The following is a 14,869-nucleotide window of genomic DNA, read 5'->3' as shown; positions in this document are numbered from 1 at the left end:
GGGACCTGGGAGGTGGGCGCTTTCTGAGCAGGTGGGTAGTCCTCAGTCACCCACTCTCTTCTGCCCTCCGAGGGTTCTCTTTCTCCCGTCCTGCGTGTCCAGCGCTCAACCCCTAAAATTCTGCAGAGCACTAGGTGTACGAGAATCGTGCATTCTAGTGCTTGTGGCGTTTGTGCAGCGAGACGCAACACACAGTGTGGAATTTGCAGTGTGGAGTTCATCAGCAAAGAGATCTATGGGCGCGCACACATGCGTGCATACCCTCACGGTGTACGAGTGCGTGTAAACCCCTGGTGCGAGGGTGTCTGAAGCAAGAAGCAACAGACAGTCTGGGGCCCGGGATGCTGTTGCAAGGCTCCTCTCGCCTCCTAGATCTGGAGTTTAGCGCGTTCCTCACTGCGCCCCGCGCTGGGATGCGCGGAGCAGGTGCCCTCTGCTATGCGGAGTCTGCCGCCACTATCCGGAGCCGGTGGCAGGAGTCGGTGCCCAGCCGGGAGCGGCTCCATCCCCGACGGTGAGGCACTTGAGGCCAGCCGAGGGGCCAGGGTCCTGCCGGGTCACCGCCCCGCCGAGCTGGGTGCCCGCTGCCCCCGGCTTCGCAGCGCGGCTCCCGGCGGAGATCAAACCCCTGCGCTTTCGGGCACGCCGGCTCACAGACGCGCCGCAGCCAGCGAGTTTTCCTCCCTCCCCATAAAATGCAGGAATTCCGGGGTTTGACAAGGCAACGTGACAACATGAAATGCAGGCTCCGAGCGCCCGTGGCTTTAAGTAATGAACGCTTGGCCGTAGCGAGTCAGAAAGCCCATTCCTAACTGTTTATGTCAACAAATCCATACCTCGTGAATTAAGGTCCCGGGAGAGCTACTCAGAGCCCGGCTGGCCTGAGCCGCCGTTCAGCAAGTCGGAATTTTAAGGATCGGGATAATTTATCGCGTTGGTTTTAATGTTTATTATTTATTGCGCTAATTATTTTTCACTTTCTATTGGAAATTTAAAATATATAGATGTACCTGGAACAGATGCCAACTGTTTTCAGTCTCACTCAACTTCTAATCATCGCATCTGCTTTGTGTCAGAAAATACTTTAGGAACAATTTAACTTTGCATTAAAATAACTAATTAAAGCCACGCCTCCACAGCCTCTTGCGAAAGTGGAGGAGGAATTTCAGTAAGTGCATCGCTTTTAGTGGTAGCATTCTGATTTCCCTGTCTTGCTGTAATTTATTCAGTTACAGATCTGCCTGCGGGGCAGCTCCCATTAGGCCGATGATGAAGTCTCATGAGTAAAGCTTGACACCTCCCTCCTAATAAAATATAATACTCAATTAACTCGGCCTTTCTGAAGGCTTTAATTGGAACAAGTTAATAATGGGCGCAGGGTGAATTGTCATGCCATCCGCAAGCTCGGGGAAGGTGTCACGGATCCGTCCTGCCTTTCCCAGAGCAGAGGTTGTAACCGAGATTTGGAAGCTTTTCCTTCAACACCCCTGTGTTCTGCAATAAATCTGTATCCATTTAAGGATCTATCATAACACACACAAAGCTCTTGCGCTCAAAGAATTTCCAGCGAAAAGATTTAGCTGTAATCCCTGACACAGCTGATTTATACCGAAGGTTAAAAAATGCCGCTGGTTTATTTATAACCGGCCCAGCCCAGCTAAGAAAGCACTCGGGACAATCGGGAGGGGAAGGTTTGGGACGAGGGGGGCTTCACCCTGCCCTGGAGTTAGGGGGATAATACTTAAGAAAGAGGGAGCCCTAGAAAGAAGCAGTTCTATCCGGTTTTTATGCGGCAGTAAATGCTAATTTGAAAACTCTGCATGGAGATTAGATTCCTTCAGCTTTGTTCCCTACAGTTAAGAACCGAGAAAGGTTAACAGGGAGGGTTTTTTAGAGTCGGAAGGAGGGTGAGCAGGGCAGGATCCACGGTGCCCGGAGCTCCCCCAGCCTCCAGCCCAGGCCGCAGCCCCCTTCTCGCAGCCCAGTTCGGGAGATGTGTCCCCCCCGCCCCCAGCCCTTTTCCTGCTTGTCTAGCAAAGGCCGGAGCCGGTGGGGCGCCCAGTGCCGCCTAGCCGGGCCGCACGGAGGCAGGCGGGGACCTGGCAGGGGCGCGAGGAGCAGTGGCCCCCGGGCTCTGCCCGCAGGGAAGCTCTGCGGAGGTGCTGCCCGCCCGGCGTGTGCGGGGAGAGCGAACTGCCTTCGGGAGAACTGCGACACTGGGAGGAGCAGGGGAAAGGATAGAGCTTCTGCTCTGAGCAGCGGAGGGTCAACCCTCCCGCTTGGTTCGACAGAAGCAAACACACCCTGTTCTCCAGCTGGGGTTCCAGAGGTCACTCCTGATCCCAATAAGCCTCCTGAAACAAAAATTTACATTGGGCCTGCATGGGACTTGGGTGTGACACGGCGAAGTAGCCCTGATCTCCCGGATATTCCTCTTATCTGAGAGAACTCGATCCCCACTTGCCAGAAATGCCAGGGAAAGGTGGTCTGACGTGCTCTCCGGGCAGCACAGCAGCACGTCCTCAAGGGAGACTGCCCCAAAAACTGTGGGACAGTGCTGGTAGTATATAGGAGTCCTAAAATGCAACTGCACTGAAGTGTTGCAGCATCTCTGCCAGGTCCTAGCAGTACAAAATCACCTCCAACTACTGCGGAGTTAGAGACTAGCGTCCCGCTAAATCGCAGGTTTGAAGTCAATGCAAAGGCGAGCTGTAAGGAAAGTCCTGAGCAAAGGAAAAAGGCACATGAGCTAAGAAAAGTGATGGAACCATCACTGGAGTATGATGTTGTAAAGAACAGAGGCGCCCAAAAGCGGTTGTTAAAAACAAGAAAACCTCATAAAAGGTTTGGCTTTCGCCTTTGAATTGTTGACTTGCAATTCACCTTCATGTGCTGCAAATTTGGCTTTAATTCAGATTGAGAAAGGGGAAATAATCATAAAGGCAACCCAAACATTCCTTTGAACTTGACCCAGCGGTGCAAAATGCACACAGAGAGAAATTGCTTCTTCCAGAACCCCAAACACTCACAGACCCACACGCGATTAAACATGTTTTTTCTTTTTTAATTTAATTTGAAATAAGAGATAAGAAATAATAAATCTTCAATAAAATATATAAAATTGTACAAGGCATCCCTTTCAAAGGGACTTTCCTATGATGGAAGGTTGGGGCTGAGGGCAAGGGAGAAGAGAAGTTCATCTACAGCGGGACCCAGGCAGGGACAGTGCCTGGGTGAAAACAAACCAAAACCAGCGAAAAATTCTTGGCTCTTTTTTTTTTTTTTTTGGCCTTTTTTTTGTTTTCCTTTTTCTTCCATAACATACTAAGAAAATAAATCCAGGAGAAGCTCTGCCTTCAGTGCTCCGTAATGTTCTCACAAAGTTTAGTAGGAGTAATACACATAATACAAGAGTTACAAGGAGAAGCCTGGGGAAGGTCCTGCCAGTGCTCGGGGAGCCCCCACAGGGACAGACAGGTTATACAGTCTCTTGGCACCCCACTGTCCTAAGAGCAGAGTTGTTTGTTTGTGATACCTCCATCTCTCTTAAGAAGGGCTTGAAGCATGAGTCACTTACATTGGCATCCTTACCAAGGGAATGAGAGGAAGACTCGGGGGGTTCTTCTATTTAATACAAACTGTTGCAAATACTAACAAAAAAACCCAAACATCTCCCAGGAGTGTTGAACAATCCTTTGCTCACCACCACTGTGGAAATAACCCACGACTTCTCCCCCCAGAAACCTTCCTTCCCTCTCTCCTGGTTTTCAAAGAGCATTGCAGTGCCAAGATTACCTGGCTGTAGCCAAAAATTTCTAAGCATGCCAATAGGAAGAGATAAAGACCAGACAGCCTAATAACCCTCCCTTGCACTTTACCTCCCCTCACAGTGCTTTACAAACCGCTGAAGCTATTTATACAGACAAAGGCACTACAGGAGCCGATGGTGGATATATCTGTGTTCTGCATTTAGGGGCCCTGATGATCATCTTGTTGTAAATGTCTGTCAAAGTTTGGGATGCAAAAATTTTCCCTATCCCCAGAAATGCAGGAATTTGCTGGTTCTGAACTTCACTCAGACTCTACTGGGTCTAGATTCTATTTACATGGTGTCTCTAGCTAAGGGCTTTGCTTTCTTTAAAAAGAACCCCCAAAAATGAATCCTTGGCTATATCTTTTTCTTTCCCTCCCCACCTCCCACCCTATATTAAGTGACAGCAACCTAGGGTGTGGGTTTAGGGCATGCACCCCTCTTACTTTAAACATGTGTTGGGCCCCATCACAAAGGCATCAGGAAACCTTTGCCTCCAGAAGATGAGACTGCTCTTTCACCTGTTCTTTTTTCTTTATTGTTACATGCACTGTATAAAACCCCTACATTTGCTCAAATGTTTTTTCCACTTTTTTTTTCCTCCTTTTTTGTTGTTTTTACTTTTTTTTTTTTTTCCTTTTCTTTGAGGGTCAGACTCTGAGTGCTCAGAGCACTCTCAGAAGACACCCAACCAATAGCATACAGGATGCCTTGCTTTGCTAATGCAAACTCCTGTACACTCAGGATGGCAGAGAGAAGCGTGCAGAAAGAACGATCAGTACTGGTTGGGCTACTGCCTTCTCCAGGTTGGACATGATCCACCAGGAAGTCTGTCTCACTGTCACTTTGTCTTTCTGATCTTCTTAGGATAAGTGGTACATGCTATATCCAACAGGAGTAGCATAGAGTCCAACAGGTGGGATAGGAAGCACAGGTCTGTGAAAAGGGTAGGATGTTCCATACAGCGAGGCAGCCTGAATGGGAGAGTTGATGGGGAAAGGGAGGCTGAACCCTGATGGCAACATGGGTTTTGCTGCCATTTTGAGCTTCTCTAGCTCAGCCTCCTGCAGTCTCTTGGCCTTGGCCCTCCGATTCTGGAACCAGATTTTGACCTGGGTCTCTGTGAGGTTGAGGGAGCTGGAGAACTCGGCTCTCTCGGCGATGGACAGATACTGCTTCTGGCGGAACTTGCGCTCCAGAGCCAGCAGCTGGGAAGTGGTGAATGGGGTTCGGGGCTTCCTATTCGTCTTGTGCTTCCTCAGGGTGCAGGCAGTGGGGCTCAGGTGTCCTGCAAGGAAGGGAAAGGCCAGTTAACACAAAAGCAGGGAGACCTGAGTGCTCTGGGGAGATGCTGCACTTGAGAGGACTTGAACAAGAAGCGAGGGATATGTGAAGGGAACATCCCACCAGGTGATACCCTCAAAAGAAGTCTTTTTGCAAGTGGTTCTGGAATTCTTTTTCTGTCCAAACTTATGTTCACAGGAATTCAGCAGATGCCCCATGAAGTGAAATTTTGCCTTAGTGTCTTCAAAAAGACAGCTTGTAAACAAATGGGCCACAAAGGATTTGCAGATACAGACACAGCTTATCACTTTAGGAGTCCCATCACAGGGATTTAGAGCACGCAACACTGCCATCTCGGTAGCTGCAGAACTGGAGGGGTAAGTCCAGCAAAGCACAGGACAAATGCATATGAAAAGCAGGAGACTCAGAAAAGGACAGTGGTGTAAGAGACAAGCCCAGCCCAGACTTGCTCCAGGATTTCTCCAACAAGAGCAACAAGCCAACTCTCTCTCTATTTTTTTTTCCCCATCATAGCTGAAGGAGTGGGGCTGAAAATTTTTGTGGCTTAGATAACTGGGATTTTTTCTTGCTATTTCTTCTTCAAGAGCAAGTTTTTTTCTCTGCTTAATAGCTTTTCAAGTATTATTGCCTGTGTATCCACAAGTGTATTTTTCATTAAAGATTTAGGTTTTACGATATTTGCCAATTAAAACCAAAAAACCTCCCATAATACATAGCTTCAGCGTATGTAGCCAGCACAAGTCATCAAATCCACTATCTTCTGTGTTGCCTTACCATCCTAGCCAGGTGCTTGTCAGGGCACATTACCCACTTGTCTTTAGATTAATTTTACATTTCACTAATAATTCTGCAGTCTAAATAATGACTAAAAGCCTGCTGCTGACTTCAAATACTTAGCAATTTGGTTGTGCTTCGAATCACTCCTGTGGCATATGACAAGCCACCGTGGCTCCCCAGCTTGATACAGAAAATGACACAGGCTGCTCTTAAGAGGCTGCTAAATTTTGTACATGCTGTAGTGTCTGGTTTAAGTGTTCAATCACTTGTTAGGGTTTCAAATCTCGTTTTTGAACCCCTTTCTCTTTCCTATTTATTTCTTAAAAGAAAGAAAAAAATCTGGAGCACGAAGCTGTTTAAGGGCATGTCATGCAATTAAAAAAATCCCACGAGGTAAGTGTGCAAAAATTCAGAAAGAGCAAGAGGAAAACAGCTACAACAGAAAACTGAAAGGTACTGAAAGTGAATAACACAGCCCTCTTAGAAAACAACGTGTCAGCTGCCATCTTACAATCACATGAGGGGGTTTTAATAATTAAGGTGTCATCATAACAGTAAGTTTACTCCTAAAAATTACGCTAAGTTAAAACTACACTAAATTAAACTGGCACTAAATCAAACCTGCACTAAATCAACCCCAGATTCACTACCGATCACCCCAATATTCCACTTTCTCTTTTTAAACGCAATCTGTTTCTTTTCTCAAGCTGAAGGTCCCCAAAGATCCAGCTAAAGGGGGTGTCCTTACAGTGGAAAAGGGGTTCACAGAGGAACCGAGGCTCCAGGAATCATTCCCTGCCTCAGAGCCTTGGCCGGCTTTCGGGTTTGCCCGACCCGGCCCGACCTCTACGACGCACGGGGAAAACCGCAAAACCATGCTTCAAAATTGAATTCCAGACAAATATTTTTCCCCGGAATACACCCAAGCGTTCATAGTCTTCTTCCCTGACCACCCTCCAAGTAACTGCCCAAATCCGATAAGAAGTAGGGGCTGCCGCCACCGCAGCCGCTGTCACCGGGTTTACCCCATCCCAGTCCTCAAGCACTCGCCTCAGGGATTTGTTTCACTGGGTATTTTTTTTTCCCCCTTTTCTGTTTATTCTCTGTTTTCTGGCCAATGTCAGACAAAAATAATCACTTAGAGACTGTTCCCTCTTTGTCTTGCTCAAAACTCTAGCTTTGACAGCTCTTTTGCCAGCTCATCCCAGCCGTAATATTGAAAATAATCAATCGAGGAGTTCTAACGCAGAAACCCTCTGCCGACAGACGGGCTTCCTACGGGAGCACCGGTCGTTACCCCTTGCCTCACCGGCTCAGAGGGGACCCAGCGCCAGAAGGTGGAAAATCAGGAACACGATAGAGGCCGAAGGACCTTCCCCTTCCTGATAATCATTTCTCCCCGCCAAATCCCACTACAATCCCAGGACCTAAACTCCTAGCTACTGAAGTCATCTACAGAGCTATTCTTCAGATCCCTCAATCCACCGATTTTAACAAAGAAATTCGAAGGGAGAGAAAAAAAAGTTCGGGGATAAAATTAGGCCTTGTCTAAGTCCGTGGTTTAGGACAGTTTTAGAGAAGAGGATCCTCATAGGAGCACACGCTTCTTTTCACGCTTTTCCAGCACAAACCAGAACCAGGGCTGCACTAAGACTGGTAGGTGATGGCTGCTTTCCTGCCGGGCCCTCTCCCAGCACGTTGGAAATCAAATTATTTCGGGGCAGAAGCGGCTGAAAGCCAAATCGAACTGATTGTCCAAACCCCCAAAATCCCCAAAAAACCCAAACATCAAAAAAAACCAAACCTAAATCAACCAAATAAAAAAAAGTCCATCCCACAAAAAGCAACCAACCCCTCCCCCCCAAAAAAAACTCAACAGAAACACAACCCGCCCCACCAAAAAAAACCCCTCAAACCCCACCATCCCAACCCCCCCTCCCAAACAAGATAACCAAACAACCAAACTCCCCCCGCGCCCCAACCCATAGGAGCTGTAATAGGACTGAACGTCCTTCTGCAATACTAAGTTATAGGAACAAATCCTATGAGACTGTCCTGCTCAATAGTTCACGTCTCTGAAGCCAAATGAAGCAGAGCATTTAATTTACATCAGGGAAGCGAGTGATGCCTGGTGGAGCACAGCTCGATCTGCTCGTACAGGTGTACAGCCGGTAAGGGGAAAAATAAACCCTAGCAATACCAAGATACGTTTTTCACCTTTTCCAAACGGTAGTTTCGAAGTTGTTTTTTTTTCCCCTCTTTCTTTGTTTTTAAGCAACTTTTTTTCCTCCTCTGTTTTTAAAGGGATCTCTCAGAAAGCAAAATGCAATTCAGCGCAGATATAGCAGAGCGACTCAAACAGCAAGAGTTTAAAAGGAGACCTGTCAGCTTCGACTCGAGTCTCTCTCCCTAAGGCGGTGGGGACGGGTTCGGAATAGATGGCAAAGGCTAAAGAGGTCAGGCCCAGCTCGGAGGGCTTTGACAGGCTGCTAGCAAAGGAGGAGAGATACACAGATACCGTGCTAGGAGACATCTCGGCGGGAGTCAGCTCTCAAGCAGCGGAAGGGACAGTTTAACCGAGTTTTAAGAGACCGCTTTGCAACTTGAAGGAGAAGGAAACAGAATTTCCAGTTCTCTTTGCAAAGGGATAACATAGATGGACAAAGCGACAGCGTGTGTCGGGAAAGGGATCAAGTCCGTGGTAGCTCCTGAAATTTCTAGGTTTTTAAAAGTATTAGATATTTATATATACCTATGTATGTATATACATATATATATAACAATATAACTCCCTAACTCTGCAAATATATATATGAAGAAATATGTAACATAGATATAACCCCCACACATACATACAGTATAATATACATGTATATATCGAGCGTGCCCCTCTGCACCACGGCGACAGGCAGCAGCGCAGCTCGGGGGTCAGGAGCCCGGGGCAGCAGCGATGCTCGCTCGCCCGCCCTTGCTTCCCCATCGGCCAGTGGCTCCTGCGCAGACCCGCGCAGCCCTCTGCCGCCGCTTCCCCGGCCACTCACTTGGCGGAGGAGAATATCTCCCGGCTTCTTGGATCCAGGACGTGCCATCCTCCGAGTTCTCCGATTTGACCGAAGCGGTATCGAAGGTTTTTGTAAGTGCCCCAGGTGGGCTATGAGCGTCCCGGGAGCCGTGGCCCGGCAGCAGCAGGTTCCTGGAGGTGCCTACCGCTGCCCCGTCGGCGCTGCCCCCCGCTGCGGCCAGCGGCAGCTCTTTGGGGGGTTTCTTGTCGGACATGAGGGCTTCCACGCTGAACGGCAAGCTGGACACCTTGACTTTGTGGTGCTCCTCGGCGCCGGCCGCCGGGCCCTCCTCGTCGGAGGAGAAAACCTCCTTCGCCTTGGAAGGAGAAGCCATGCCGGGTGCGGAGGGAGGCTGGAGCGGGGCCGCCCGGGGAGCTGAGCTTGCGCTGCGCCTCTGCCCGGCCCTACGCGGGGACTGCGCGACTGAGGCGCTGCAGGGCCGCCCCCCTTTTTTCCCCCCTCTAGGGGCTCCCGGCGCTTTCCTCCTTTGGGAAGTGGAGTAAACGCCCCGCGGACCAATCAGAGCCCGCGCTGGGGCGTGACGTCGCGGAGTGACTCACGCCATTGGCTCGGGGGCGGGAGGGCGGGCACCAGCCGGGGGTTTTATTATTATTTTTATTATTTTTTTTTCCCGGGGCTCATTTTGTTTGGGGTGTTCCCCCTCCCCCAGTCCCCTCCGAAATGAATTAGGAGTTAATGACACGGGCAGCCAGCGGAGCTGTGCTATTAAGGAGCCGTCCAGGGCTATAATCATACCAAAGCATGAAAAAAAGCCGCCGGCTAATTAAGGCTGATGATTAGGCGAAGAGGAAACTTTAGAAGATCGCGGCTCTACCTCCTCTCGCCGCCGGCCCGGCTCCTCCCGCCCCCTCGTCCCCCAGCCGCGCCCCCGCCCCCCCGTTGGGTACTGCCGCGCCCCAGTGCCGCTGGCCCCGCCGGCTCACCCCGGGCTGGGGTCTGCCCGGTCCTCCACCGGGTCCCTTGAAACGAGGTGCTTTGCAGAGGCCAAGGGGTCAAGGGGGGCGGGATGCAGGACCCTAGCTCGGAGAAACGCTCCCGCCGAGAAACGCGGGCGCCTGTTCCGCGCAGTTCATTTTTCATCCGAAAAGGGCTTTTTTTGTTGCTTGCATTTCCCCGGCAGTAGAATCCAAGTCGGGCAAAAACACTTTGCAAAGGCTAAATCAGTAATTAATTTTTTTTTTCCAGCGTCAATTACACACGTGATGAATAGATGAGCTTTAATACATTAGGGACAGGCAGCCCTTAATTATGAGGCATATCAAACCAGTGCTATGAAAGCGATTCTCTCACTTTTTGACTTCCTACCAGTGTTATGAATAAAGAGTATCCTTTAAAACCAGTTTCTAATTACCTTGCAGATAAAAGCAAATGCATATTGTTCTTCTCATAATTATTTTAATCTTACACCAGGCATTATTTCATGAAGTGTCCACAACCTTCTGGGTTTTGTTTTTCTTTTTTTAACGTCCAGGAAATGCAGAGTTTGAGAGCTGTTTTGGTGTCATAATTTATATCTGAGATTTTAAAAACCAAAATAATCTGTGAATTTGCCAAGATCTGGGGCTGTGCAGGGCAGTTCCTTTTTCTCAAGCTCTGACTGCAGGGGTGGCTCAAAGTTGTGGGCTCAGTCCTGGATCACTGCAGAACTCTGTTCCCTGTGTGGTTTTTGTTCTATTCTCTCCATAATACACGCAGGATTTCACATAATACACCCAGGGTTTCACTAGCTCATCTTATGCTTAGTTTGGTCTCCCTATTTAGCTGCCAGCCACGCAACAGCCTTGAAAGTCCCCAGTACGGCTAACACAAATTATGTCTTCCCACTCTCTTCACAACCTGGGTGATTCTGCCTTTTCCCAGAGGGCCGTTTGGGAGCTGAATTTTTTTTGGAGAAGAATGAGCACTGTGTGGATTTTCCTTCACAGAAATGCAAAAATTGGAAAATACCTTAAAGATCTGGTTAGGCACGAGATTGCCTCGAGAATGGGGCTGTATTGAGTATGTTGCACTGGGCTCAAAAGTGCCCCCTCACCCTCTACTCATTACCGCCCTGATCATCCAACCAGACACCCCCTACCCCAACACCTTCCTCCCGCCCCCTCCCCAATGCAGCCAACAAGTACCTGAGCCGTCCCAGCCCTGATAACAACTCTCCTGGTGCCATAGATGGCAAACTGGGACTGGGCCATATGTTCACTGAGTGGGAAGGAGTGTGGGAGTACATACACAAGAAGCTATGTTACAAAACCCCACTCATCAGGGGGACTAATAGTAGGGTTTGTGCACTCGCTACTTGTTGCTAGCAATGTTACGTACTGAGTTAAGGATTAAGGGTGAGTAAGATCTGCAAAGAGAAGTGATGTCTTTCACTGCTTCAGTCCAACTAACCTGGCCGAGGCAGCCTATGACATTTCAGGCAACAGAGCCTTGATTAAGGTTTTTCTACAGAGGTGAAAAAAAAAGGCTGATCTCACAAGGTGATGTCACTCCAGCTATCCTTTGTGTTCCCAGTTGGTCACTCCCCTACAGAGCTCATCTCTCTACTGGAAGATGCTTGCAGAGAGATGAAGGACTTCAGTCAGCCAGTCCAGGCCTTACAAGCTCTGCTGCTGCAGTGGGGTTGAGCTTGGCCCTCTTCTCCCCACTCCCCCTTTCCCTCCCTTCCCTTCCTTTCCCTTCTCCATGCTTCCTGCACCGTGACAAGTAAATGAGAATTGATGGACATCCAGGAACAATGCATGTGTGTCAGAACAATGCACTGCCCGTGGAAAGCTATTGTGGGACTGCTGAAAATGCTACAGATAATTATACTGCTCTCCCGAAGTCAATGCCCGCTGGAAGGGCACCTGGGGAAGGAGAGCTCACAGGAGGGCAGGTCATTCTGACACAGATCACATCCCTTGGGTTCAGGTTCTCTTCCCAGGTCCCTGGCTGTGGCCTAGGTATACAAGCTTGTAAGCTGTCCTTGTGTGCTTGGAAAAGCTTCTCTGCACTGCCATCCTTTGGGAGGCTGGAGGAGGAAGGAAGGGGACCAAGGGACAAGTATCACTTAGCACTATGAAGCATGTAGCAGAACTTGACTCATCCAACCAAGTTTTTTGGGTGCCACAGGGGCGTCGGGGACAGCAAAGCATGGCAGGGTTTGCTGTGGTCTTTGCAGTCTTCAGCACTAGTGCATCGTGAGGTTGGAGCATTTTCTGTCTGAAGTCTGAACTTGGAGGTTTCTCTCCTCCCTCACCCCTCCCCTCCTTCATTCTCCTACTGTCAGTTAAACGAAGCCCCACACGGTACTGAATGCCAGGAGGAAACCTTGCCGAGACGGAGTTTGGAGAAATTTCTAGGAATTAAGGCTTCCCCCCTATCTGTGATCTCTGAGCGGCCACCCTGCCTCAGACCAGCGGTGAGTTTTCCCGGCCCAGGGAACCAACACAATTCATCCCTGCGTCGGGCTACCCACAGTGTCCCCGGTGAGACCCTGCTCATGGGGACGCCGGTCCCGAGGGCTCGGCAAAGCCGCCCGGCTCTCGGGCCGCCCCCTCCCTCGGGCTGTTTCCCAGCTCCAAGTCGGTGTGCCCCCCGACTCCCAGCCGCCATCAGAAACCACCGCACCGAGCACGGTCGTATCACAAGGATGCCCTGAGAGTCTTTAATCCGCTGTGTCTCTTAGCCTTTCCACTCCGCGCCTCCGACGCATCAGCCCCCGTGTGCCGGGGCGGGCTCTGAGCGCCCCAGTCCTGGGGCTCTCAGCTGGAGTGGGACGCGGAGGGAGGGAGCACAGGGGGAGGAGAGACGTTGCATACAAACTGAAGCTGTTCGGCAGGCGCCAGGAGCGGGAAGATGAAAGGGAAGCTCCTGGGGGAAGTGGCTGTGCAGTTTGACCGGCTTCAGCAGCAGCCACTGCCCGTCCCGGCCAGCTCCGCCTTCTGCCTCCCTCTCTCCCCTCCCTGGGCTCCAGGTTATCCCTCAATCCACCTCCTCCTCTCCTTCCCAGCCTGGGGTGCCACAGCATCCTTGCTCCTTTATCCATCGGGCCGTGGGCAGCATCCCCCCCACCAGATGCTACAGCATCATTAGTCTACGATAGCTGGTGATGGTTAATTGGGAGGGGCTGTCCAATTTCTCCATCCCTCTCTCCCTTATCGGTGTAAAGCAGGGGGGAGCCCATTTGGATCATTACATGAATGACGTCCCGTATCCCCAAAGGACCAGCTCGCTGCTCACGGGACAAAACGGCCGCGGGCAGTGGGGAGAGAGTTTTTCCTCCAGGAGGAACAACCTCACAAGCATTTATCCTGCTTTTATGATCGATTTGTTTAATAAACTGTTTTCTGAAGAAAGGCAATTTTAAACGATCCAGCGTAAGGCTGGCGTGCGGAAGCCCTTTACGAAAGGAAGATAAGGCTCCCGATTTGACTAGAAAGAATGGCAGGAAAATGGAATCAGAGTGTTCATCAAGTCTAAGTTTTGCCCCGAAACAAAGTGCACACCAAGGTAGTATTTGACGTATCAGAGGTTGGGAGACTTCCGTCTCATCGCCTTGCTCCAGATGAGACCTGGAGCCAGGACAAAGGCATTGTAATTGCAGATATCGTGCATTTATCTCCAGACGTTAGAAAGGCATTAAACCGAGCTGAACATCAGGGCTTCCGAGGAATCAGGTCTGGTTACCGACTCTTGGATCTAAATTCTCTTCATGAGTCCTTTGGACTCTGATTCTGACGCCTTTTTGGATGATGGTTGTTAACTGCCGAGCCAGCTCTCGGGAGGCTTGCGATGGGACTGGTCCCCGGAGCATCCTCTGGCCACTCCGTGAGGGGGCCTACATGTCCCGCGGTCCTGGGAAGTCTTCACCCGGCATCTGGGGGGAGTGTGCCTGCCCAGGGCGGTGGGACGCGCAGCCTGGTGGAGCCCCGGCTCCCGGAGCGCGGGGAAGGTGGATGCAATGAAATAAAGTTGCACTGTATTCGGTGCGAGAAATGGGTAGTAAGTGCAATCACGCGTTATAATTGTCCTCTGTGTCACCCGACAATGGTTCCTATTTATTCCACCGGTGTCATCCACTCGTTAAGACAGTGAGTGTACAGTGAACCGTGATTATTGCATAATACGAGCGTCTCCTTTTCCACCCGCCGAGGGTTGTTCTCTCTCTCTACGCAGGTATTTCATTTACGATCAGATATTTATTCTGTTTGGCAAGAGGCAGGAGATAGTTGTGAGAGATCAGATGTTTTCCTGCTCAAAGCAGTTAACAGTTTTGCCCTTAAGGACCGAAAACGATTTTTCCCCCCCCCCCCCCCCCCGAAGTAATGACGTTTTAAATAAACACATGGGAAAGCTTGGAGGGAGGAAAGAACAGTCAGAGAGGTTGTATTTACACGCAGAAAAGTCGCGATCAAGAGGCTCAGACAGGGACTTGTTTTTCGGAGGCGATACACGGCCCCTCGCTGCTGCCACTAGGAGCGGGACTTTGAGGGTGCTGGTTGCCACAGGCAGTGGCAAAGGGTCCTTGGGGGACCCTGGAGGGCCCCGCTCTGTCCAGGAGACCAGGGCCGGACCCCTCTTCCCTCGAAGCCAGGGCAGCCGGCGCTGATCCCCGAGGCGCAGGATCGGGCCCCGAGGCGAGAGCCCCATAGCACCTGCTGCCTTCGTGCCGCTCGGAACCGTTATAGGAGATACCTTGAACCCAACATCGAAAAAAATTACATCGGCAAAATACTTTAGGGTTTGGCCCAAGACAAACGCAGAGACGGGCCCGGCTGGCTCCAAGCCCCTGCCCCGTTAGGGGCCGCGCTCCCTACGAGCAGCGCCCGCGGGCGGGTGGCACCGGCAAGAACTATTCCGGATTTCGCAAACCAATTCCTTTTCCTTTTTTTCCTTTTTCTTTTTTTTTTCT

At 50.3% G+C, this 14,869-nt stretch overlaps 1 protein-coding gene across 1 annotated transcript; it reads right to left on the bottom strand.

The window, feature by feature from the left end:
- Window positions 1–3,048: 3,048 nt before the first annotated feature.
- On the bottom strand, window positions 3,049–9,420 carry MSX2 (msh homeobox 2). The gene is made up of 2 exons (XM_068160391.1): window positions 8,935–9,420; window positions 3,049–5,099 (listed from the first exon to the last, which is right to left on the bottom strand). The coding sequence occupies exons 1-2, from the start codon at window positions 9,287–9,289 to the stop codon at window positions 4,675–4,677; spliced, it is 780 nt and encodes a 259-aa protein (XP_068016492.1). The 5' UTR covers window positions 9,290–9,420; the 3' UTR covers window positions 3,049–4,674.
- Between the last annotated feature and the right edge of the window lie 5,449 nt (window positions 9,421–14,869).

The sequence above is a fragment of the Melanerpes formicivorus genome, unplaced genomic scaffold (assembly GCF_026170545.1).
Source record: "Melanerpes formicivorus ecotype bairdi unplaced genomic scaffold, bMelFor1.0.p_v2 SCAF_2, whole genome shotgun sequence".
Classification (NCBI taxonomy): domain Eukaryota; kingdom Metazoa; phylum Chordata; class Aves; order Piciformes; family Picidae; genus Melanerpes; species Melanerpes formicivorus.
Note: the sequence above shows the minus strand (reverse complement) of the source record. Positions and strands in the feature narration are given on the sequence as shown.

What these genes read in the sequence shown, in the direction of transcription:
- MSX2 (XM_068160391.1), bottom strand. Translation starts at nt 9,289, where the DNA reads ATGGCTTCTCCTTCCAAGGCGAAGGAGGTTTTCTCCTCCGACGAGGAG. An exon ending in GAGATATTCTCCTCCGCCAA is followed by an intron (nt 5,100 to 8,934) that starts GTGAGTGGCCGG and finishes CCTTCCTTGCAG; the next exon opens with GACACCTGAGCCCCACTGCC.